We start from the raw sequence: 26,081 nt of genomic DNA on the forward strand, positions 1-26,081 counted from the left end.
ATATATATATATATATATATATATATATATATATATATATATATATATATATATAACACATCTAATACGCTTAACAGCTATCGCTGTGTAACGCACATACTCCATGCAAGGTGTGCGGGTTTGGCTCCCATCGGCGCCAAGCAGTCATTTCATCTCCGTTTTCCCTTTCCTTTAGCTTATCGTTCCTGCTCATCAACAGGTAGTCGGCCCAATGGCTTCTTTTAATTGGTAATATAATTCCGATACGTGTCTGCTTGTCGCTTACAAATAATTCAACCCCTTAGGTGACCCTTTTTCTCGTTTATTTCGAATCAGTGGTTTTTCTGTTCGGCTTATTTCACACGGGATCAGCTTCGACCGGCCGAGCAGGTCTGGTTCGGGGGGCGGCCAGAGGCAGCCGCCAGAGAGCAGAACCACCGGGCCTCCCCGCCGTCGCCTCCCCCAACACAAGAAACCGTCATCCATTTGATTCAAATGTTTTGTCCATCAATTCAGGCGAACAGCGCTGATCCGACTAAGATGACGAAGCCCACAAGATAGGTACACATGGCGCTGCGCTTTCAGAAGAATCAAATTCCCAAGGAATCGCAATGAAATAAACGTATGCGAATAAATAGTAAGACATGAAGGATACTGTTACATGAAAGAAACGGACGCAGGCGTGTGAACTGGCATATATTTACATTTGATATGAATGGCTGTCCGATAAATGGCAGTCAGCCGCAACCAAGTTCAACTAGCGGCAACTGGTCTTCGTCGTTGCTAGACGAAGTCAGCTTCTCTGGGAGTGGGCGGTGGTCTTAAGTCCTGAGATTCAAGAGACTTATCCGGATGACTTCTTCCCCACGTTTGCAATGCTAGCGATGCATTGCCTTCCTTGTGTCGTCCGTTCCCTGTATATTTGGGAAGCAACAAACTTCTGCGGTGGCGTTCCTTTTCCTTCGGCCTTGGGCCACGCACCGTCTTTGAGAAGGGCTCCGGACGTTGTCGTTCGCCAGTTCTTTCTTTCAAGGATGACACTCCGTCGTACGTGGATGTGCTCGCCGCTGCCGGTGAAAGCAAAGCCAGAGTCGCGCAGCCCAGACGCACACACCTCCCGGCTGTTGTTGAGAAAGTATGCAGCACCGAAGCCATTCCCGTGCAGCGCAGCAGTGATGTTCGTGACGTTGCCGATGTCGTCGATGTCCAGGGTGCGGCCATCTCGTGCCTCCTTTGCAGCAGGTTGGGTGTCTCGCAGCACGTTCGTCGGTGCGACTAGCGCTGCCGCGACGAATGTGACCACGACGGCTGTCATCTGCGCGAACCACAACTGGGGCCAGTGGTGGAACTTGGCCCCGGTGGTCCGCGAGTCTATCGGCCGCCTCCGGCGGATCGAGAAGAGGCGTCCCTCGCTGCGCCGACGACTGGGAGTGGCTTCTGGGCTGCTGCGCCTTTGACCTCGACCGCACCTCGCACCCCTCTTCAGGGAACGTGACCTCGGACTGTGAACCCGAGGCCTTGTCGCTCCTGAGGGAACCGCGGGCGTCCGGTTGGGTGAGCGGAGCTTCTTCTTCTACCTCGCCACCAAGCATGATGGGATTGCCAGCCGAGAGACAGCGATGCTGATGCTGATTCCTTGGATCTTCACCTTGTGTATGGTCAAGTTGGCCTGAGGGACTTGAAACCGTGGGAGGGTTCACTGCTGCTGTGCTTTGAAAATGGGTGGGTGGACAATATAATTAGTGTGTAATTAAAGAAGAAAAGAAGCATTAAAATACAATAATTTTACGTCAACTATTTAGGCGGTAGGAGTTACAAATGCGGTTAGCTAAGCCACTGTATATGTTTCTTAACAAAGTCGTTTTGTTGAAACTGCAATGCCACGTGTACCTTTCTTCTGCCTTTGTGCGTCTTTCCGCAGATCTGCACTGTACCCCTAGTACGATGAAGAAACGAATGGAAACGCTTTTTCGCTCACAAAGGACCCTGGATTATCCAAAGTTCATTCTTATGGAGCATCATTTTCACGCACAGGAAGATATGCAATGTTATAGCAACGTCCCTTTGCGACTCCAACCGACTCATTTAAAAACACTGTTCTGTTCTTTCTTTCTGTGTATGTCTTATTTCGATGTTTCTTCTTTCTTTTATCTTTTTATGAAAACCTACTAGCTATATTGTCGACCCTGCTGTTCCAAAAGCTCTGTGGCTGCTAATCTTCTCTCGGCATCAAGTCACTGTCGCTAACTTGACCACACACAAGATGAAGGGCCGAAGAATAAGCATCAGCATTTCTCGGCTGTCAATCTTACTACCTACGTTAAACTTAAGTCTACAGAGGCGAGGACTAGTCCCCTCACTATGATGCATATTCTGTCGGGAAGCGGAGACAAGAGACCATTTCTTGTTGCTTTGTAGACGTATTACTGAAATCAGAAAAAATAATACTTTGAACTCCGCTTCGCCACATTAGCCTAAATTTATCTGTGCCTGTGATTCTGACTTTGGGTTCCGCGACAAAAATGTTTGTTTAGTAATTGAATCTATTCGATTACCTTGCTGAATTGATTATACCCCCTCCCCAGTAGAGTTTTTCTTTTATTTATGTCTTTATTTACATAGTGGTCGTTTTTCGTGTTATATTATTTTATGATTTTGTGATATTTGCTTTTGCCGCTCACAAAAGTTGCTCTTTCGAAGTTACTACATCCAAATTTTAAATTCCCTTGATTTCATTCGCTTGTAGTACCTACGCTATTCGAGGCCGATTCCCTACTGTGGTTATGCGCCACAACTACTCAGGTCTACAACAACAACATTACGCTCGGCGGAGACAAAGAAGGTGAAGTTCCGCAATTTTTAAGCATGTACTATTCTATTCGTTTGCATTTTTCGTGACAGCTAGGGACATCAATTCCCTTCACCTGTCTTTGCAAACGTACCTCTACACTCTAGAGACGTGGCTTCACAATCTGCATCTGTCACTCAACGTAAACAAAAGTGCAGTCCTTGTTTTTCCACTTTCCGGGCCATTAAAGTTACCATTAGTATATGAACAGGGAATCATTCTTCAGGTAGAGTCGCTTAAATACTTGGGTATCATATATGACGGCAAACTTAACTGGCGTTCTCACAAAGAAAATATTGGAACGGAGAGGACACGAGCCGTGAGTTTACTACGTAGAATCAGTAACCGACGTTCTGGTATGTGAAGTGACACACTAATTAGGATTTATTGTATGTATGTACGACCGATTATAGAATTTGGCTGTGTTTCTTTCTCCGGAAGTGCAAAACATAAATTAAGACCCCTTGTTCTGTTAGAAAGAGAAGCTCTTCGACTACGTTTAGGTCTTCCTAAATTCGTTGCTTATAATGTAATATACCAGGAAGCACGCCTACCTAATCTTCACACGCGATTCCGCAGGCTTACGGTTCAAACCTATTTAAGAGCTTATGAATCTGGACAATATGCATTTATTAGTGAGCCAAATCCATTTTTGAGAACAAGTGGTCACGGTTCCATACCCCACAAGTTGTATTTGTGCAAGCACAATTAGCACCTTTAAATGTTCGCCTTAGAGAAATAATTCCGTTTCATAGGTCTCCGGGGTCGCTCAAAATTGAATTTGCAGACATTTTTTCACACAATGCCAAATTTCTACCCACAATGTATTTGAATGATCTTTTACAATATTATTTGGCCCATTTCAAAATAAATGTAATAGCAACTGATGCTTCTTCGTGTGAAGAGAGGGCAGGCGTGGATATCTACTCATAATCCCTCGAATGGTCTTTTTCACTTCGCCTACCAGATTACCCATCAGTTTTTCATGCCGAACTTTTGGCAATAGTTCTTGCCTGGCGGAAATTACCTCTTCATACTTCAAGAGTTATTATCGTCACAGATTCTCTATCTGTATGCAGCGCACTTACTGCTCCCACAAAGTCGACAGCATTGAACAGGTTTTATTCGTTAGCACCACCTCACTTAAGTTTAATTCATATGGTATGGGTCCCAGGTAACCGAGACATTCATATTAATGAAATAGCCGAATTATTTAACAGGTCTTTAACAGCTTCTTTAACAGGTCCTGTGCTATCTGTGCTGCCTGCAACTGCGCACATCACTGCAGCCAGATAGAGGCAATTTTCCTCGACCTAAGACAAAAAAGCCCTGTCATTAGCAAAATGTACAGATTTTTGCCACCTAAATTATTCATGGAACCTGAAATGGTGTCCTAAACGTAGCTTCGAAGTTTCATTTACTAGGATGCGCTGCCGTATTCCAACACTTAATTTTTAATTGCACTTATGTGGTTTGGCGGCATCCCCTCTATGCTACCTCTACAATGAACTGGAATCTATAGATCATTGTTTATTGTCATGTCGGCGGTTTTCTACTAATCGAAAACTATGTCTAGAAATTCCACTTCAAAATTTCGAATTGCTTTTAAGCAGTACTGTTATGCTCTCCCTTGGAGCAACAGTATTGGGCTATAGCCACAGGAACGTTTGCCTAGCCATTTATAATTTTCTATGTGGTACAAAAAGAATGCCTTGTTAATAGTTCTTAGTTTCAACAATTGATTTACTTCTACTTCAGTTTCGGAAATTCCAAAAGTAAAAGCCCAAATTCACAGTTGAAATAGTACTATTATTATTCATGATTTAACTTACTCAAGTTTAAGTATATCCTTTTCTTATTTATTTATTCTCTTTTTCTTATTATTCCTATCAACGCAAGGCTTACTATTGTATTTATCAATACTTTATCTCATGTATTAAAAGTTTATTTTCCATCTTGGATTATATATTTAGTTTCATTTTTTATTTATTTATCAACCAATTTCTTTTTTTATTGAGTCATATTACCACTCGATTCGTGGCCTATCCCCCATAGTTGGTTTGTGCCATTAATTGTGGCTACATCATCATCATCTTCTTCTTGGGCAATCCCCCATTGTGTGTACAAGTCATGAGGCCATCATCATCATCATCATCATCATCATCATCATCATGATCATCATCATCACCCAGTCATCATCATCTTCTTCTTGGGCAATCCCCCATTGTGTGTACAAGCCATGGGGCCATCATCATCATCATTATCATCATCCAGCCCGACGTCCGCGGTTGATTGTGGAGCAAGGAAGCTTCGGGTTCGCAGTCCGAGACCACGTTCATGGAAGGGCATAGCCAAGCGCAGCTGATATCGAAAATGCAGCAGCGCAGACACAGCTCGCAGTCCTCGGTGCAGCAACGAAGCGCAGGACGCACGTCCTCGATCCTCCGGAGGTGGTCGAGAAACTCGCGAGCCACCGGCACTGAAACAAAGCACTGGCGCACGTTGTGGTTCGCGCAGATGACAGCAGTCGCGGAAACCTTCATCGTCGAGGCAGCTTCAGTCGCACCTACGTATGTGGTACGAGAAGCCCAGCCCGCTGCAAGAGAGGGACGCCGTAGCCGCGCCTCGTACATCGACGACATCGGCAGCGGCACGAACTTCACCGCTGCGCTGTATGGGGATGGCTTAGTCACTGAAAACTTCGTCAACAGCAGCTGCGAGGCGATTGCGGTGGGGCTGCGCGGCTCTGGTTCCGCTTCCACCGGCAGCGGCGCGTCCATCAACGTGCGACGTAGTTCCAGCCTTGGAAGAGTCAGCTGGAGAACGACTAAGCCCGAGGCAGCTCTCAGGAATGCTGCGTGCCTCAGTTTTGAAGGAAAAGGAACGCCAACGCAGCAGTTCACTCGGGCCCAGAGAGAATGGACGACACAGAAGGCAAAATCATCAGAGATGCATTACATCGGAAAAGCGGTGGAGGAGTCTTACAGATAAATGTGATCAACTTCAGAACCATGGCTTGAACCCCCGAAATTACAACCCCCGCCTTCTATAATAGAGAGGATGACACCTTCTTACAGTGACGAAGACAGCTGACCCCGTGAATGAACTTAATTTGCGCTGATTGGAATGCACTTATATATTATGTAAATACAGGCGCGTTGACATGTATGTGTACGCCACTTTCATGCAGTGATGTAATCCATGTTTTGCGGCTTAAACACTTACGTTACTTTAGGCGATCGGCATACTTTGGGTAGTTTCACAAATTTTCCACTATGTATGATGTATGTCCGTATACCTAACCTCTCTCACGCCAACCACCTTCACAGGTGGGGATCGGCAGTGATTCTTTTTAAATCATGAGGCAAACATGATGACGGATAACTGCGGTAGATGTTGCGAGACAAATGAACATGACTTGTCACGTTCCACTAACGTTACGTACTATCTTAGGTTCAATTTGCTTTCCATCGGCGTGCATTGGTTCAATTCTTCCGATAACTGTCAGATGTTTGCCTTTTCTCTTAGATTTAAGAAGGTTCAGTTCATGGCATAGAAAAGCCCCAATTCGCCCATTGTCTCACCTGTAAAAAAACATTTTCAGCTTGAATTACTAACTCAGGTTATTATTATTTGTTTTTCCGCCCTCCTCTGGAACCCTTTATTACTCTCTCCTGTCTCTATGAAGAACACGTCTTTGGTCGTATGCACGCCTGCAACGCATTCTGGCTTGCAATGAAATATTTCTCTCTCACTCTCTATAACACCTGTTGTATACTGAACAGCTATCGCTGTGTAACGCACACCCTCCATGATGGATGTGTGGGTTTGGCTTCCAAGCAGTCTTTTCGTCTCCGCTTTCACTTTCCTTTAGCTTATCGTGTCTACACTTCAACAGGTAGCTTGCCCAATGCCTTGTTTTACTTGATCTTATAACGCCTGTACGTAACTCGTTCTCGCTAACAAATATTTGAATCCCTAATTGAATTGAAATAATTGAATTGGTTCCCCTTTATCTCGTTGATTTATAATCGGCGCTGTCGCTGTTCGCCTCGTTCCACAGGGGAACAATTCTGAGGCGACCGAGCAGGTGTGGGCAGACACAGCCGCCAGGGAGCAAGGACACCAGGCCCACTAACCGCCGTCGCCTCCCCCAACCGCACAAACCACCAGCCAATGTTTTGTCCGTCAATCCAGGGGAACAGCGCTGATGTGACGAATACAGAGAAACGCACAAGAGAGGCCCACATGGCGCTGCCCTTTCGGAAAAATGAAATTCAAAAAGGAGTCGCAACGAAATAACGTATGCGAATAAACAGGCAGACATGCATGATACTCTTACGTAAAACAGACGGATGCAGGCATGTTAACTGGCATATATTTACATAGGATATAAATGGAAGTTCAATAAGCGGCAAACAGCCACAACCAAGTCCAACCAGAGGCGAGGGGTCTTCGTCGTTGCTAGCTGAAGTTGGCGTCACTGTGGGAAGGCGGTGGTGTTAAGTCCGGAAATTCAAAAGACTTATTCGGATGACTTCTTCACCGCATTTTCGATGGTAGGGATGCATCGCTTTGCCAGTGTCGCCCATTCCCTTTATCTTTCGGCCGCATCATAATGCCTCGGAGGCGTTGATTTGCCTTTCGGTCCCGCGACACTCACATTCTTTCAGAGTTGCTGCGGACTTTGTCGTTTGCCAGCCCCTTCTTTCAAGGGTGAAACTCCCTCTTACGTGGATGGGTTCGCGCTGCAGGTGAAAGCGGAGCCAGAGCCGCGCAGCCCAGACGCACACGCCTCCTGCCTGTTGTTGACCAAGTATGCAGCACCGAAGCCATTCCCCTGCAGCGCAGCAGTGATGTTCGTGACGTTGCCGATGTCGTCGATGTCCAGGGCGCGGCCATCTCGTGCCTCTTTTCCAGCCGGTTGGGTGTCTCGCAGCATGGTCGTCGGTGCGACTAGCGCTGCCGCGACGAACGTGACCACGACGGCTGCCATCTGCGCGAACCACAGCGGGGGCCAGTGGTGGAACTTGACCCCGGTGGTCCGCGAGTCTGTCGGCCGCCTCCGTGGATCGAGAGCAGGCGTCCTTCGCTGCGCCGACGACGGGGAGTGGCTTCTACGCTGCTGCGTCTTTGACTTGGGCCGCGCAGAGTGCCGCTCTTCAGTGAACGTGACCTCGGACTGTGAACCCGAGGCCCGGTCGCTCCACAGGGAACCGCGGGCGTCCGGCTGGGTGGGCGGAGCTTCTTCTTCTACCTCGCCACCAAGCATGATGGGATCGTCTGCCGAGAAATAGTGATGCTGATGCCGATTCCTTGGATCTTCGCCTTGTGTACGGTCAAGTTGGCCTGAGGGACTTGAAATCGAGGAAGGGTTGACTGCTGCCGAGCTTTTGGAACGGGCGGGTGGACAATACAATTAGTCTGTAATCAAATAAAAAACATTGAAATAAAATAAAGCAGGGAAAATAATTTCATGTTAACTATTGAGGTGTTATAAGTGATAGATGATGACAGTTTTCTCTTGACGTTACGCCCCGAAGGAATCCCGGGATCCTAGCTATAGATACTGTTACGGCGTTGCGTCACAGGCACATGTCAAGCACGAGACCCGCGGAAAATGCGAACACAAAACAAAGTTTATTACTGTGTAAGGCATCATTGGAATGCACCACTCGTTAGTAAGTGCAGTCCAGTGAAACATCTCACAATGGACACCCCCCATACGAATAAAACTTTTCAAATACGAACGCACGTGAGACACAGGTGAAGCTGTCGTCGTCGTCGAGCACCAAAGGAGTGAATTCCGGACAGCCGCAGGCGCTGGACGCCAGTGAATCGTTGCAGTCTGACCGCTGGCGACACAGCGAATCTGGACCGTTCAGTGCAGTGTAAATGCATAGAAGAAAAGAAAAAAAAAGGAAAAGAGTTTTGAATATCATGAATTTCCCCGTCATAGCATTTAACGTGACAGCCACATGGAACGCAGTTGATTGTTATGTATGTATTTATTGCACTGCCCTCCCCCTTGCACAATGCAGTACGAGGGTCCTTGAATACACGTATATAAATATGAAAATTACGTCATATTTCTTTTACATGGCGTCCCCTGGCTTTGTGCGTCCATTTTATGTTTCAATATAATGGCAATCTTCTATGTGAATAACATTGAAACGCATATATAACGATTTGAAGATCTGTCATGACATGGACTGTTATCGCGAGGTGTGGTGTAGATCAACCGAAGCAGCGTAATGCCGATTACCTAGAACATAAATTCAATGCGGTGGATGCGTTAAAATACATTAAAAACCATGTGTAGTGGGCATGTTGCGTGCCTATGTATATGTATTTTTTATTTTTGTTGATTCAAGGGTGTAGAAACAATTTCTTCTAAGGCACTTTGAAATCTACGATTAATTGAGTTCGGTGAATATGAGTTCACGAGCGCATCGACAAATACCTAAGATAATAAAGCAGGCTGATCGCCGGGGCTCTCGCAATTACTGCCGTAGGCCGGCTTCATCGTGTGCGCTTGGAATGACGAGACAGAAACGGAGGTCCCTGGGGGCAAATCAGCTGCATTTGCGAGCTAATGAGGTTGAAGGACCAATTAAGTGAGCAAAATTTAATTACTTAGTGTATTCATGCAGTATAGCCTTCACACACACACAAACACACGCGCGCACGCACGCACATAGAGTGAGAAACAGTGAAAGCTACAAAGAAACAAAATGAAGCGTTCGTCAATTGATGTGCCTATAATTGGGGACGTGGCGCGGAACCGGTGGTTCAGTGTAGTCATCCTTGCTTGGCGCGGTTTCACCGGATGTAGACGCCGGTCCCTCCGTGTCCTCCTCGATCGAGCCTGCAGGAGAAAAGTGGTGTGGTGCACCTATAACGTAAAGATTTTGCAGGATATATTTTTTTTGTACGTGAACTATAATGAATTTTCTTTACATTCATGTAGGAAGCAAAATTAAGCAGAATACATAATTTTACTTCAAGCATACCGGAGATGAATACAACGCAAGTAAAAGAATATACCCCACAAATACGTACTGGGGCCGTATAACGTAAAACTATTCCAATATGTTTTTATTCCTATCTCCTGACGTCCAATTTGTGTAACCGCCGACGCACGCATCAGGCGGTCACCCGCAGGGTTGTCTGAACAAACCAATCAAAAGCTCCCCTCGTTCATAGGAGGTCTCTTTTGTTTGCTTGAAAAAAGAATAACATTGCCTGCACTGAGCAGTTTGTCTTATCCAATTGGCTCACAAGAGGCGAGGAGCATGCTCAAGTGGAGAGGGATTCGATGGGGCCGAGCCACTACTGAATATCGATAACCGGATGAAGAGGGTGGTGCCGGCGTCTGCGATTGGTCCACTTTCTCTTACTTAGCTTGCGGTCGCTCATCGACAATCGCGGCGGCATGCAACGAAAGCTTAAGAATGACGCTAAAACGGATCCTCAGCAAAGAAGAGTTGGCAGAACGAGGTCGTAAACGTGTCGAAAGTGCTCGAAAACGTTACACGGCCACGCAAAAAGATTAATTATACGCAAATAAACCCATGCATTCCGGCAGGTTCGAGTCACCCGTGCCTGATCGATCGGCAGCAGCCATCTTTTATTCCTTTCGGAACGGGGAATCCTGCGGCTATTCAGACGAAAATTCAGCTTTGTTCGGCATATTAATAAATCTTTAACGCGTTGACGTCACTTTAACGTGGTCAGTTTTTCCGGTTTTGTGACGTCGCGTGACAGGCAGGCGAAGTGGGTGCAGACCGAAATCTTTTGACCAATAGCCGAGGGCTGATGACGAAAAGGGGTCGAATCAGAAATAACTATTTTTGTTTTGCTTTGTCAAATCGTGCATAATCAGTGTGTTCGCGTCATATCAGATGGGGAGCTAGAACGGTTTTTGTGACGTCGCATGACAGACTGGTGAAGTGGGGGTGGTCCAAAAGAGTTTTTGACCAATAGCGGAGGACTGATTGCAGAAACGGAATAGAAAAGTTCGGAATAGTTTTACGTTATAACTCACGTATAAAAAAACGCCTCTCGCATTCGTCTGAGCTGTTTGCCCGGACTTCTTGAGTATATGCTTATAAACGAAATTAGTTCCGGAGGAATTCCTGATGTGAAGGAGGATTTATGACCACGAATGTTGGCATAGATGTTGAGAGAGAGACGAACGAAAACGAGGAAGCTTAAGTAGCAGCCATTCTGATCAGCTGATCACAAGGTCATGGTCATTGTGAAAAGGTATCGGGAAAAAAAGTAGCACGCAGTTACAATAGAAGTCATGGTATGACCAGCCTTCGCACTTTTGTGCTACTTGAGTGAGTGAGTGAGTGAGTGAGTGAGTGAGTGAGTGAGTGAGTGAGTGAGTGAGTGAGTGAGTGAGTGAGTGAGTGAGTGAGTGAGTGAGTGAGTGAGTGAGTGAGTGAGTGAGTGAGTGAAAACTTTTGAGTCTTTCAAGAGTTTCGCGGTTACGAGGTCTCCGTCGTCTTCATCTTCTTGGCGCTGGCGACTTGAGACTTCTCTTCAGCAAGGGTGGGCCCCTATTCCAAGGCTCTACTGAGTCGCGCTGCATCGCTCGCGTGCTGCACTAGGGCCCTTTGGGCCGTGAGCTCGCTGCTGGTGAGCCGACTCTCCCACTACTCCGCACTCGGGTGTTCGTGTTTGTGGAATGCTTTGTTGCGTTCGCACTCCCAGGTGATGTGGTAGAGTGTAGGTTTGGCACCACATCAAGGGCAGGTGGCCCTGTATTGTGTCGGAAACATCTTATTGAGCACGTGTAAGTTGGGGAAGGAGTTTGTCTGTAGTCTGCGCCAGCTGGTCGCTTCCTCCTTTGAGAGGTCTTTGTGTGGTGGCGGATATCTAATTCTAGTTCCTCTATGTAAGTTCAGGGTCTCTGCGTATCCCCCCTCGCAAGCCTGTAGGTGGGTCTCCAGGGCATTCGACCACCCAGCTCGGAACGCTTCGCCTCGAGCTAGGCTGTCTGCCCTTTCGTTCCCCACTATGCCTACGTGACCCGGGATCCAGATTAGTTTGTGCCGGGGCTTTTCCTTCTCGGCGGGGGTAGTCGGCGCCAACTTTCGCTTTCATGAACCCTGCTTATTATTCCGCCTTTGCCTTAAAAAAGCTGTTGGCCTTATATTATTTGCGACAACGTGTCAAATACCGCACGCTGGTACGTACTAAAAGCCCACCTTGGAGCGCCTTTTTCACTTTAGCACAAGGTGGCGCCCCGCCATGTGTAATACTTGTAGTTACCATATCCATGAAATCAGTGACGTGTGCAACTATATGCCACCAATCACTCAGCTGCCGTTTCCCTGTTTCGTTTCCTTTTACTCAAGGGAACAACAGCTATAGCCACGGACGCAGCCTTCCGGCCCACTTTTTCTACTTCCAGGTCATTGACGGCTCTCTCTCTCTCTGTGAATTTCAACAGCATGCCGGTGTTGCCAGTATATCTACAAAAACCTTATCTCCACACAGAAACAATACAAGAGGAACAAATAAGGGATAGGTAAGTGTAATGCCAATCAAGAAAGTGTTAAGTGTCAGCCAAAGCAACAGCTGTTGGCTAGTCTGATAATGGTGACGAATGATGATTGCGATTATGACGACGACAATGATAAGGATGATTACGACAACACTAGCACGATGACGACGATGGCCCGTCGATTACAATACCGATGGGCGCTCACCGCAGCGCCCCGGTGGTTCACAATTCGCGTACCAAACTCTGGGTGGAGATGAAGCGTTCATTCGGCGGATTCATCCACTGAAAAGGTGCTGGATGACAAACTCGACAGAAAAAGTGATGATACCGTAAAACATGCAGTGGAAGCGTTCAGGTACCTTCAGTAGCAGGCGCTGTAGAAAATTTACATAACAAGAAACGTGCGTACATGTGTGTACCCGGATACGTTCGCCTTTCTTTGTAAGAAATAAAAATAAACCACGAACGCCGCAGTGGAGGAATTCAGATCAATTTTGACCAGCTGGGGTTGCTTGACGTGCACCTAAATTCAAGCACACAAGCATTTTATGCGAAGCATATTACGAGGGCTCAACCCAGCTCCTCAGGCGCGGCGGTGTCGCCTTGAAACCACGTGACACCGTGACGTCACGACAGAGGAGAAGTGGCTTTGGCTCAACTCTTGCAAGATGGGCTGGGTGGGAATCGAACCAGGGTCTCCGGAGTGTGAGACGGAGACGCTACCACTGAGCCACGAGTACGATGCTTCAAAGCGGTACAAAAGCGCCTCTAGTGAATGCGGTGTTGCCTTAGAAACGAGCTGTTTCTAAGGCTCAGGCGTGCGTCGCTTGCTCAGGCACACATTTCGTTGCCGCGCCGAACGCTGCGTTGCTCGACGCTCACCGCGTCCAATGCGGGGCGTCCAAGGCGAAGCAGAGTAACGCATGAGTTGTTTCTTCGTCTAGCCGAACCAAATATAGCCAAGCAACAGCAGTTCACCAAGCTAAACAGTGGTTCAACAACTAAAATAAAGGCTAGTATGCTTCGCATCCTGGGCTTAACCTTACCTAAGCCACAGCCATTTTTTTGGATTTCGGCCCCAACGAAATGCTGCGGCCGCGTCCCGGACGGAAACATAGGCTGCGACCTTAGCAGTGAGACGACGTAGTCGTTGGTCTAGCGCAGTGGGTCAGGTTTACTTCTGGGATGACATGCGTTCACTTCCTAAAATGCAACTTGAACTGCATAAAACCTACCTTTGTTGTTGCTGAATATTTATTTTCAGTCAATGACTTCTCAGCAGCGATTATTAATGTCATCGCGGAAAGCGATGTCAAGAAGTTAGCTGTTTTTTATCACTAACTCGCACAACTTCTTCAAAACATACGAGGGTCCTTGAAATTTCGACGTCATGTGTCAAATGAGAAGGCTGATGGGACAAACAAAGAGGATATTTTCAGTTTATGAAATAGTATATAGATAAGTTCAAGAAAAAAGGAAATGAGAGAGGTGCGCGTCAATTTATCTCGCATAGGAGAACGTTGCTATTCGTGGATTTTCGAATCGACGCCATGACTTAGTTTGTCTTGTCGCAATTGTAAACTCATGGCGCAGCGTGCTTGTTATCGTGTCATGTTTATAACTTTTTTGCCTCTTACCTCGTATGTGCACGAGATTCCTGGCTAGCTAGAACATACCACGCAATGCGTAAGCTAAAATTCTGCCTCCGGCACATTATTTGAAGCAAGTGAGAGAGATCAAGAATTCATAGATAAAATGAAAACAACTTTCTCCAAACTGAACCTCTCCTGCGTGAAAACTCTCTAGTCGTACATAGATACAATGACACGACGAATAGCAAGCACTGACTTAAACAGTTACATTCCGCTACTAATAATGTTTACGCACCAAATGATGCTTCAGTAGAGAAATGGTAAGTCAAGATTACGAAAAATAAAATTCAGCAAAGCATCGCAATTTCTGCCTTCAAGTGATAGGCCCGAATGTCCTTCTTGTGCGTGCGTGTGAGTCGGAGAGAAAAAGCAACGGTCCTCGTGCCACTACCATGGAAGCCAGACTGAACATTTTCGTTCGCTCTTCAGTGTACCAACCTGACTAAATAGCATCGGATGGCTTCCGCACTCGCGTAGTTCTTCCTACCTCCGACCGCGCATGCCACCTTTCCTCCGTGGTCCCTTGCTTGACGTTTTGCTTCCAGTCGCCATGGAAACTTCTTGCGTTTCCAGGCTGTCACTCAGCTCCTCCAAATCCTCAATACGGGCTATCGTGTCCGGCCGTGCTGACGCCGTGTGCTTGTGCGTGGTTGCCGCAGTGTGATGTCGACGCCGCGAAGCTGGTGCTGAGGGAGCCCTCGGTTCGTTGGCCACACGGGTCAGCGGTTGGGTGGGGTACGGCGGCGTCGGTCCGACAAACGGCACGAAGGAAGTGGGCTGTTGCATTGTGTACGGCAGCGCCATGGTTGGTGCTGGAGGAGCTTGAAGTGATGGGCCTGGCACCGCTACCTGCAGCGCATTGGAAAAAAAATGCAGAAGTGAGCCCGACGGTATTCTTTATGAGAACAGTGCAGGCAGAGAATCTAGGAGGAGGCTGGCTGATACATATATAAATGGAAGAGAACAGATAAATACGGTATGGTAAGGGGGAACTACGAATTACGTGCATTTCCATTTACTGAGGAGGCCGTCCAGATATATGGAAATCTATCTATCTATCTATCTATCTATCTATCTATCTATCTATCTATCTATCTATCTATCTATCTATCTATCTATCTATCTATCTATCTATCTATCTGTCTGTCTGTCTGTCTGTCTGTCTGTCTGTCTGTCTGTCTGTCTGTCTGTCTGTCTGTCTGTCTGTCTGTCTGTCTGTCTGTCTGTCTGTCTGTCTGTCTATCTATCTATCTATCTATCTATCTATCTATCTATCTATCTATCTATCTATCTATCTATCTATCTATCTATCTATCTATCTATCTATCTATCTATCTATCTATCTATCTATCTATCTATCTATCTATCTATCTATCTATCGATCTATCTATCTATCTATCTATCTGTCTATCTGTCTGTCTGTCTGTCTGTCTGTCTGTCTGTCTGTCTGTCTGTCTGTCTGTCTGTCTGTCCATCCGTCCGTCCGTCCGTCCGTCCGTCTGTCTGTCTGTCTGCTAATGAAAGCAGTAAGAGGAGGAAATCAGGTAGCCGCGGGCTCGTTATAGGACAGATTTGAAAGACATTTTTATGTTGATGAAAAAGGTGTAGTATATCAGTACGCGTCAGAAAAACGAAAATGCAAACAAAGTATAGGGGGAAAATGGTAATAGAATAGAAAAACAGTGGCAAAAGCAATCCTGATTCTTGAGAAAGTGTGTAGATATAAGAGATATCATGTCTATACTGATGCGTGTTGGCCGGGCTTCTTGAATATGCTTAGAGGGGAAATATAAATACACATTTCAAATCAAGCATTCTGGGCACCTCAGAAGCCATATCGCGGACAAAAAAAAGAAACAGGAAGTTTCATGCTATGGCGCTTAAGGGCAGCCTGGCGCTGTTGTTCGTTTGCGTCACAAAGCTAGTGGTTAATTCAGCACCGGCAAGGTGAATAATGCACAGATTTGTCTAAACTTTGTCTTTGTTCCCTTGAACTTTCTTGAATCTGTGTCAGTGCTCAGGGTAGCAACTTAACTTATTCGACACACGGCATTCATAAATCTGACTGCAACCATTAGAATATTATCAACAAGTTAAAGAAGTGTTGTTGCAGTATAAAAAAATGCGTCCACGGTAAATGTCAGGTAGCTAAATGTGCAGGTAGTAACACGTTTGAAGACAATTTACAGAGGTGTCAGTGTCGTGCTTTACTTATGTGCAACGAAGTGACTTCATTGCAACCGCTGAATGTGGAATAGTTCTAAAGAATGTTGTGAGGCTGACACACAATATACCTTAACGTCAAAGAACAAATTAATGTGTTCGTTGTGAAGGCTGCATGTGATTCACGTCGTACTCAGCCTATAGTGAGGCTAGCTTCCCGACGAAGTGGAGGCCGGCCAATGGCCATTTGACGTAGAACCTTTAGCTTCGTTTTCGTGACTCTGGAAACCGGAACAGACGTTGACAAACGTTCCTGGATGTGGTTCAGCTGTGACCTCAATTCTCTTTTCACACATACTGCAACACCGGGAACAAACGTTGCTCGACATTCTATCACTGAGCATGGATATGAATCCTGATCTACAACTGCGTCAAAGGCAATCGACTCTTGTCTTTGTTGCGACCTTTACCACACTCATTTATGCTTTGGGGAGAGCACTTGAACCGACGCATCGCCATTCGTGGCAGTACCATTGCAGTGACGTCGGCTTTTTTATTTACACAAAAGTCACAACTTCGTTTTAAGGCTTTGCTGAACGCTTTAGCAGAAAGTTTACATACCGATCTTTGTATAGCGCTGACTTGAACATGTATTTTCCTACTGCGGAGAGCTAAGTTGTGTGACATTTAGTACAGGCTACCAAATTAGATTGTTTCTAGATTTTGAGACATTACTAGGCGTAACAGTATTCTTAAGTAATGAAACCACCATCCTTGTAGTAAGATGAATACGCAAGACTGTAAGATCTCTTACGTTGTACTCTTCAATTTAATATACAACTTGCGCCTTATTTTGTCTTGTGTACATCGTAGTTCCTGGTGCTGGCACAAAGGAATGAAGATTGCCTTGTTTGCTAACGTTTACGACCAACTTACAAAACTTGCCAGGTGTCTCAGCAAAAAGCAAATGCTAATATATAACAATATTAGAACGTAAGATTGAATATAGCACTTTCTCGTATAATACAAAATATTGTGTTTATGCCTAAAGCACCCGCCACGGTGGTGTAGTGGCTTTGGTGTCGCGCTGCCAAGCCCGAGGTCGCGGCATAAAACCCTGGCCACAATGCCCACATTTCGATGGAGGCGAGGATACAAAAACTCCCGTGTGCCACGCAATGGGTGCACGTTAATGAACCCCAGGGAGCTAAAATGATTCCGGAGTCCCCCACTACGGCGTGCCTCATGATGAGATCGTGGTATTGACACGTGAAGCCCCAGCATTTATTTTTTGAGAGCGCAGCTCTTAGGCGCCCGTTCCTGCTTCAAGCGTTGGTGTTACCGGCATAAGCGGTTGAAGGAACGCAGCTGATGAAGGAGCGAATGGGAAGCGCAGCGGGGGATGTAAAAGAAAGAACAGTGAAAGCGATGAGAGGACGAGGACGAAAGCAGAGGGGGAGGGTACGACGAAAGCGCGAGAAAAAAAAAGTGTAGAGCCGCTCAAGACGAATTGCGAAGACGACCGCTTCGAGTTGGCGCCATAGTATAGCGTGCGATCGTCTCTTCACCGATAACTTCTTTATCTTTCTTTCGTCACTGCTTTTCACCGACTGACACATGTTAAACGTTATTCCTCGACGCGTCTGCATGTACCAGACGTTTTTCTAATGTTATCGAATAGTTCTGCCCGTTGGCTGTTGCCACCAAAGTTTTTTGTAATCTGATTGTATGCGCGACGAGAATTATGTCGTACTTTCCGCGAGCCACGCGGGCATCAGCGATTGCACTGGACCCTTCGACGTGTCATATATGAAAGCCGGTGCGCTTGACCCGCAGATCAGGTTTTCGACGATTGCCGACTCTGCTACATTTCTCTCTCAAATTCTTTGCCTCAATATTTCGCGAAACGAAAACAGGCATAGAGCTGCGCTCAACTTTGGCATTAGGGAGGGTCGTAATCGTCAGTGAATTTTTTCTTTACCAAAAACACCCACAGGCTCCACACGTGGGAATCAGAGATAAATCACCATAATTAAATGTAGGAGTACTGACGAATGTTTATTGCAATACAATCTCACTTAATAAGCTCAACATTGCTCAAGCACTGCGTGAGGCTTCTTCAGACTTCAATTATCTTCTTCACGCGGCAGGCGCGTAGCACCCAACATTTATACATGCTAAATCACAGTGAAACCCTAGAAGTGTGAGAAGCCGCAATATTTCTATCTGAATGCTTTAATCAGATGAGCGCTTGGTCTTTAAATGTTGCTAGGTGCATCGGTACAACTGTTGTAAAACAGCGCATTAACTTTCGGCAGCGTTACCGGGGCTTCGCATAAATGCACATACGAGAACAGTTCCGTGGTAATTTCATACTGCTTCACTGCATAATCAGCTCTAGGGCTTCTACAGAAAACTAGCTACTCTCACATTGTCGAGACACGACATTCTCACCGCGTGTGCCAACTGATCAGAGAATACATTTTCGCTACAGAATCGACGACAACTTTCTAGAACTTTCGGAGACAGTAGTCGCCGGGCGACGAAATGATATCAGTGGCGGTTCTATGAAAAACGGTCACCGTGAAAAAGGCGAAACACTGCAAGCGTGATAATGCATTCGCCTGACAGCAGGTTCCATGGAATAGGTGGTGATCGTGGATATTACGACTCAGACAGAAAGAGATAACAGAAAATAAATACAGGGAAGTTAGCAATCGACGAATTTGGTTTGATACCCCTACTACGAGGAATAAGATAAGAAATATAAAGAAAAACAGAGAGAAGACAATTGGTGGTTAACACAAGAGAATGTCATATGGTGTCCTTGATGCCACAGTCGAAAGTCATCATTGACTGCCCACAGAGTATATGCCTCTGCGCATGCACTGCGTCATCATCATCATCATCATCATCACCATCATCATCATCGTAATAATAATAATAATAATAATAATAATAATAATAATAATAATAATAATAATAATAATAATAATCAGTATCTTCACTTGCTAATAATTGTTTACAAGAACTCGAACGAAAGTATACTGAGGACTGGCAGTGATTTGAAAGTTGTTGCATGCATCAATGTCAACCCACTCGCTCGCACGTGGGACTGCTTAATTATCAGAACTGGCTACGACGGTACATGCGGTGCGGTTACGGCTGCACTTTCTGGCGACGTGGCACGTACTGGCGGGGCAGCAGTAGCCCTGGTCGCTTCATCGGGAACCGGCAAACCCCATCGTCTCAGAAGGTCGTCCCGGATGTTCTTCATCATGTGCGACGTCATCAGGGAAACGATGTCGTGAACGGTGATGGGGGCGGGATTGGCTGGAGCCGTAGGCTGGGCCGGCGCGGAACTCGTGGAGGGCGGATACGGGTTGATGATAATCGGCTCATTGGATCCTACGAGGAGTTATTAACGGCTACGATTTATGACGAGCGTGCAGACGAAGGTCACATATATACAAGTATGGCATGTGTAAAAGCACGTCATCTCTTTGCACGCACGTGTTTATCGATGCAAGTGTTTCTATATGTGTTATTGCATAAGAGAAGCGACGCGAGAAGTTCCTATTCGAAGCGTGCTGAAAGATGCATTCAAAAAGAATGTGATGTGAATTTAAGGAAAATTCTATGCCAGCATTGTGTGAATCCTGGCAATAAAGGCTTCGGAACTCGTTCTGGATAGATACACGGAAGTCGCTCACCGTCGCTGCTGGGAATGCGGCTGCTACGGCAACAGCTGAATCTGCGAGCCTTTGCCTGTAGCATTTGAACTTAATATTCACTTAACCGTCACGGCGGGTTGTTTTGAAGACCTATTGCATTTTTTCCACAGAAAATGTCTGAGGGGAGTAGCCATTTTCGTAAAAGCGCAGCGTTCTTCCCTTGAGGAGTCCTGCGCGTATTTCAGCGAACGGAAAGGAAATTTACGCTCTCAAAAGGCGACAAGAAATACAGGTAACCGGACAAGGAATTTAGTTAGACACAACACCCTAAAGAGACAGTAACCTGCAGTCTGGCTTATTAGGCGCAGACTTCTCCAGCCTATAGTTGATAGTGCTTTCCCAATGAAGTACAAACGCAAGCGCAGATGACACTGCGAAAATGAGAAGCGTGCCTATCCTGACGATACCTGCTGCCCACATTGTACAGGCAGTAGTTCCTTGAAGTTGCGCTCCGTCATCGCTAGAAACTCGCATATAGAACTTAACTCGAGAACAGACATAGCCTTTCTTCTAAAGAGATTAAAAAGGACAGACAAGAAAGAAAGGAAGAAAGAAATGGTCATCACTTCGTTTTTCGACATAACTCTGCCTAGAGAGCGGCTGTTACCTCTCTGGGGAAGACACGAGTAAGAGACAGTCAAATTTTACGACACTCAAGCTTCTTGAGTCATTTCGCAAGCAAGAAGATTCGCATAATGTCGCTGTCATTGCATATAATGAGCTATCACTTTGGTCATACCTGCGTTGGCGATGTTGCCAGAACCACCGGCACCACCATCGTAGCCAGGCATGGGATAAGGAACCGGGATGGGCATCACCGAGGAGATTATGGTCCCCGAACCGGCGCTGTGAATACCGCTCACGCTCGGTCCCTTGCAAGGGCAAGGCGAAGGCTCGCACGGACACGGCTTTTGACAGGTACAGGCAGGGTGGCAGCTGCAGTTCCCGAAGCCCATGTTGCGCGTGGACGTAGGTGCCGTGCTCATGCCGTGGTAATCCGGAAAGCGGGATGGACCAGCCGGAACGACGCTGGATGAACCCAGTGGAGCGTACAACTGCTGCGCTTGCCCCGGTGCAGGGAGTCCTACAAGGAATTATAGGGCGTAATGCTCCATAGGAACAATAGAACTGTGCGGCGCTCCAAAATTAAAACGCGAAGAACTTCGATATTACGCCAACCAACGCGTTGTTTTGCTTCCGGGTTCCCTTGCATTGGTAACAGCAGCTCTAATTCAAACCACACAACGTACAATTGGAACTACTTCATGTTTCGAAATTGGCTACTGGGCTAATACAAATCGAACCTTCATGTATTTACTTGTAAAAGGCGTTTGTTGCTGTTCGTTGCAGTACGCGTTTAAAAATTTGAGCACTGTACCACTGATACTGCCTGATTTCTTCTTGCGGCGTTACAGGATGCGAATAAGTTTCTTCGGCCACGGTAGCGTCCGGCTTGTGCATGAAAATTCGGAATCGTGAAGTCTGCCCTTCGGTAAGTGAAACATTTAGTGAATTCCTTCAGCTTTCACTTCGTCGCAACAGTGCGCACTTGTTCGGCACAGGGATGCATCATGTTGCGTTCAAGAATTCATTGTTTACATGGAAAGAAAAAAAAAATGTCTGTAGTACTGAAAATGAGGCACCAATTTCGTTAAAGAGAGCTCACTTGGTTGATTCCCCGGCAAGGCTGTGATGGGTACGTATCCCTCATCTGCCAGCTGGCGACGTATGATCTCCCTCAATATGTCCGCACTAGACTGGCGGCTTCCGGAAGCGTGATGTGTGCCCCTGGTGGTAGCGGCTGCATGGTCGTAGTGTTCATGAGGGACATCTCTGTGGTTGTCTTTGTCAGCCAGTCTTTCACCATACTGGTTGACATCCTTGGGTACATCCACCTCGCCATCCTGATGGGAATCCTTGGGGGTATTCTTCTGGACATTATTTTGGGCGTCATTATGAACATCCTTGTGGAAGTTCTTAGGAGCATGTTTCGGGGATTGCGCGAGAGAATCCTTAGGGGCAACTTTCGCCACATTCTTTGTGGAATGTTTTGGTGCATCGTTCTTGGAATTCTTGTGGGAATTCTTCGGACCACCGCTCTTGGATTTTGTTTGCGAATTCCTTGGAGCGTCTTTCGGGTTGTCGTCCTTTATCTTTTGCTGCTCTGTAGAGCGGACGTCCTTTCCTGTGCCCTGGTGTTGGCCCAAGAATTTGTACATATTAGTAGCAGGTATACATGCTCGGATTGAGCAAAAAACGTGTTACAATATGTTTTCTCGAATGCGAGCATATGACAACGCGTTATAGACTCCACATTAATTCATCGCGCCATATGGGTACGCACTACCGCTGTCGTGCGAACAGTAATAACGAAAGGTAGGAATACTACCTACACCACCATTCAGTGTGAGAACTACAGCGAGCACAGAGGCACCACTGCTGACATTCATGAATTAAAAATGAACAAGTGCTGTTTGATACTGGCAGAATACAGAACGCCATACCCATTTAACAGAGATTTGCTACCACATCCACTAGCCGTGGAGCGGGGCGGCCTGCAGCCCTGAGCCATGCGGTATTTTCCACGTGCTGTCACGTGGTAAGCTTCACACTCATAGGTGGCAGGTTGCATCCCGAAAGACAGGTGGTGCTATATTTGCGAACGTCCGTATGTAACGCATCCGTAACCTTTTAGCGCACAAAAATGAAAGTCCCTTTCAGTCCTGTGTCCTTTTTGTGCGATAATAAAGTGCGTTGGATTACGAACATGCCCAAACATACGCTTTTTCACATAATGTAATGCTTTGTATGCTCTTGATAATGCTATCGCACACTTACTTTCTTCTTCATTGGCTCATATCCTAGCAAGAGTATCACACTACTCCTGCAGTGATTTAAATACGCAAAATAATATACGAGTGCTACCACAGTGCATGTTGTACGGACTCTCGCATTAAACACTACATCGCAAAGAGAAAGCGACGATGGCGCTGAAGTTTGGAGTTTGGCGTGAGTAGCTTGGACGAGAAGCGAGTGCGTTTTTTTTAATGCGAAAGCATTATATGCCTCATTAGGCGAAAATACGGCGTCGTCATAGGCGGCGTGACCTACCGATGGTTCCAAAAATGGCGAACGGCACAAAGAGTAAAAACATGTCACAAATTCTCAGACTGACGTAAAATTTCTCATAGAGGTTCCTGTAAGGCAATTAAATTAATGGCCTTGAAAATAAAATGTGGTACATTTCCGCCTGGGTGGGAATCGAACCCGGTCCTCCGGGGTGCGGGACGAGCACCCTGACGTCACGGCGACTCCATTGTTCTGGCTGACAGAAGGTGTGAATTGTGCTTGCGTCACTGCGCACGTCACGTCGCAGCAACCTGGCTGACTAAACGTGTAGCTTAGTGCTGGCGTGATTGGGCACACGCACTAGGCCGCACTTGTTCGAAAGCATTTCACCAAAGGGACTACAATGATTTCGCATTCCCACACGAAAGCGGTCTTAAGTGCGTCTGCCAAACTTTTTCTCAAAGTGAGCTGTTTACCAACACAGTGCTGTTACCTGTTTTTCCTTTGCATATACTATCATGCTATCCTAACTATCGTGCACCAAGATGTAAAATGTATGCAAATGCCACGTAGCTGGGCAGAACCAAGGTAATGTTGTTTGTCGTCGCTTGGAAATACTCAGGCTATTCGTTTGCATTTTGCCCAATGACATGATTAGCATTAATTGATCAATTTCTCGAATATTATAATTCGACGAAAAGTTTCAATCAGAAAATTGTTGAATGACACGAAAAACTCCTGATACAGCTTTCTGTTGCTCAATTCGTGCTACATAGAAGTGTTTTTCCGAGCATGAAAGAAGCCCGCGAATACGTGCAAAGTGCCTACAGAGCGGCCAGTCGCGCGGCAATTTTGCGTGTATTCGCGGGCTTCTTTCACACTCTGCATTTCAATATTTCTCATCTTAATTTAGTGTAGGCATCATAAATGTTTTATGTATTTAGTCTATGGAAGTTTAAATCGACTTTAAGCAAAGACAGATGCTCTATGTTGAGGTTCAGCGAGCACTCACGTAAATGATATACATATAAAAAAGCGTGCAAAACACTAAATTATAGCGCTTGTAAAGTCAGTGTAAGCATGTCTGCCCGCCGGAGGGAAGTGGCGAACTGCAATGCACAAACTGGGCTGTACAAGAAGAAGCATTCACCTTTCGCTTTGTTCGCGTGGGGCGTAATAAAAGATTGAGTTGTTGTTTCCTCTCTTAACAAAAGACTTTACGTTGGCTCACAAGATAGGCAACGTTTCTCGGATACGAGCCTTTAAGTGGTGCAACCTTACTATAAATATTATTAGCGTACCGACTTCTTTGGGCTCATATTTGGAATCAGGACTCCCACTGTTGCCCTTGCCACAGCCGAAGTTATATGGAGCGTCAGCACTGCAAGAAATTGAAAAAAAATAATAAAGGAGGCAATGTACAACTGAAAATACATAGTGAATGTCCGTGCACTAGCTGAGCCAGTTAGTATGCACATGATGGTAATAGCTTAGTAGGTCATGCAAACAGTAATAACGCGTTAGAGACGGAAATACCTTATCCAAGTATTCAAGGTCTATATAAAAGAAGTACTCGCGGCATGACAAATATAGCTGTTCTGTCTTCGATGAATTTGTGGTTCCTCCACAAGCGCGAAGTATGCATAGCGTAAAATAGCTGCTGCATGACGGTCATTAAAGCTACCGCGCTTCACTTATTTGCAGCACCGGCGGTATTCGTCACAGAATAAGAGAACGACAGAACTGACCAATTCTAATCTGCCCACGTATTTGTTGCGTCGCTCACTTCTTCAAAGTGGAACCAATAATCAGTCATTTATCATTTACCTTTCTCAGAATTTCAAACATCAAATTACGATGTGCAAACCGCATTCATGGTACTCAGAAACAAAAAGACATGTAAAATAACGTTTAAATAATTGGAAATAAGGATCGCAGCTTCTACGTACGTCAATAGCGAAGCGCGGTGCTCTTCTTCTTTGTTTTTGTCGCAAATTGTTGCAGGCAACAAAGACAAAATATTGTTCTTTTTACATGAAACAACGTGGATAAAGCCGACGAAGAGTTTGAGTGTCAGATAGCGCATATTATTCTATTTCTATGGTATTTTAATTTGTTATTAGTTTTAATGCGTTAGAATTACGAGTGTCAAAGTAGAAATACTGTATATGCTGCTAGGATCGGCCAGAGGGGGTACTGACCTTCGAGCCACTCCTAGCCCGCTGCGACAAATTAATATCCAAAGTACATTAACTAAATCACAGGGGGCTAGGAAAGCGACCTATGTAGGCTCCGCTCAGAAACAGGGACACTCACACACATAATGAGGGAATGAACCTCACTCCCGTTTTCTCATCCCCCCGTCAGCAGCGAAACTGACTGGACAGCCTGGCTCAGTTCCGGGGCCGTCGACCGACAGCTTGAACTGGTGGACTGGGCGCAGAAGGCCAAGCAGGCCCAGGGCCTTACTTCAACCTGATCCATCAGCCACTTCCTAATCACTAACGTTTTCAAGGCAAAAGGCTTAAGTGGCTCGTGGCAAAAAGCGTCATCCTCAGGAATGGTTCAAACCCCCGAAAGCAAACGAAGATGCAATGGCTGAATATGAATGAATGAAGAAAGAAAGAAAGAAAAAAAGAAAGAAAGAAAGAAAGAAAGAAAGAAAGAAAGAAAGAAAGAAAGAAAGAAAGAAAGAAAGAAAGAAAGAAAGAAAGAAAGAAAGAAAGAAAGAAAGAAAGAAAGAAAGAACCATTAGGTAGGGCATTAGTACTCGCGTGTGTCGTTGAGGAAGTCGACCTACAGTGCCATACGCTTACTTCACACTGCGTTTGATTAGGTCATTCAAGGAGTCTGATCCCTCCGAGCGTACAACTTAATCCACTACAACGTGTGCCAGCAGGCTTTCGTTTTCACGTGCTACAGTAGTGTAACACGGGCGAACTTTCTTTTCGCTAGGCGCGATGGTACAGTAGTAGTAGTAGTAGTAGTAGTAGTAGTAGTAGTAGTAGTAGTAGTAGTAGTAGTAGTATTAGTATTAGTAGTAGTAGTAGTAGTAGTAGTAGTAGTAGTAGTAGTAGTAGTAGTAGTAGTAGTAGTAGTAGTTGTTGTTGTTCGCCTAT

The 26,081-nt window shown here is 45.9% G+C and overlaps 1 protein-coding gene across 2 annotated transcripts; it reads right to left on the reverse strand.

Annotated features, from left to right (window-relative positions):
* Window positions 1–9,566: 9,566 nt before the first annotated feature.
* LOC135906432 (uncharacterized protein Rv2082-like) lies at window positions 9,567–24,957 on the reverse strand. 2 transcript variants are annotated; one of them, XM_065437821.1, is made up of 7 exons: window positions 24,912–24,957; window positions 24,264–24,343; window positions 21,560–22,085; window positions 20,633–20,977; window positions 19,353–19,567; window positions 14,435–14,845; window positions 9,567–9,695 (listed from the first exon to the last, which is right to left on the reverse strand). In XM_065437821.1, exons 2-6 carry the CDS (start codon window positions 24,279–24,281, stop codon window positions 14,480–14,482), a joined length of 1,470 nt encoding a protein of 489 aa, XP_065293893.1. In that variant the 5' UTR covers window positions 24,282–24,343; window positions 24,912–24,957; the 3' UTR covers window positions 9,567–9,695; window positions 14,435–14,479. The 2 variants fall into 2 exon arrangements, with proteins under 2 accessions (XP_065293893.1, XP_065293892.1); XM_065437820.1 differs by lacking the exon at window positions 9,567–9,695 and having other exon boundaries at window positions 14,096–14,845.
* Between the last annotated feature and the right edge of the window lie 1,124 nt (window positions 24,958–26,081).

This window comes from Dermacentor albipictus, chromosome 5, assembly GCF_038994185.2.
Source record: "Dermacentor albipictus isolate Rhodes 1998 colony chromosome 5, USDA_Dalb.pri_finalv2, whole genome shotgun sequence".
Taxonomy (NCBI): Eukaryota; Metazoa; Arthropoda; class Arachnida; order Ixodida; family Ixodidae; genus Dermacentor; species Dermacentor albipictus.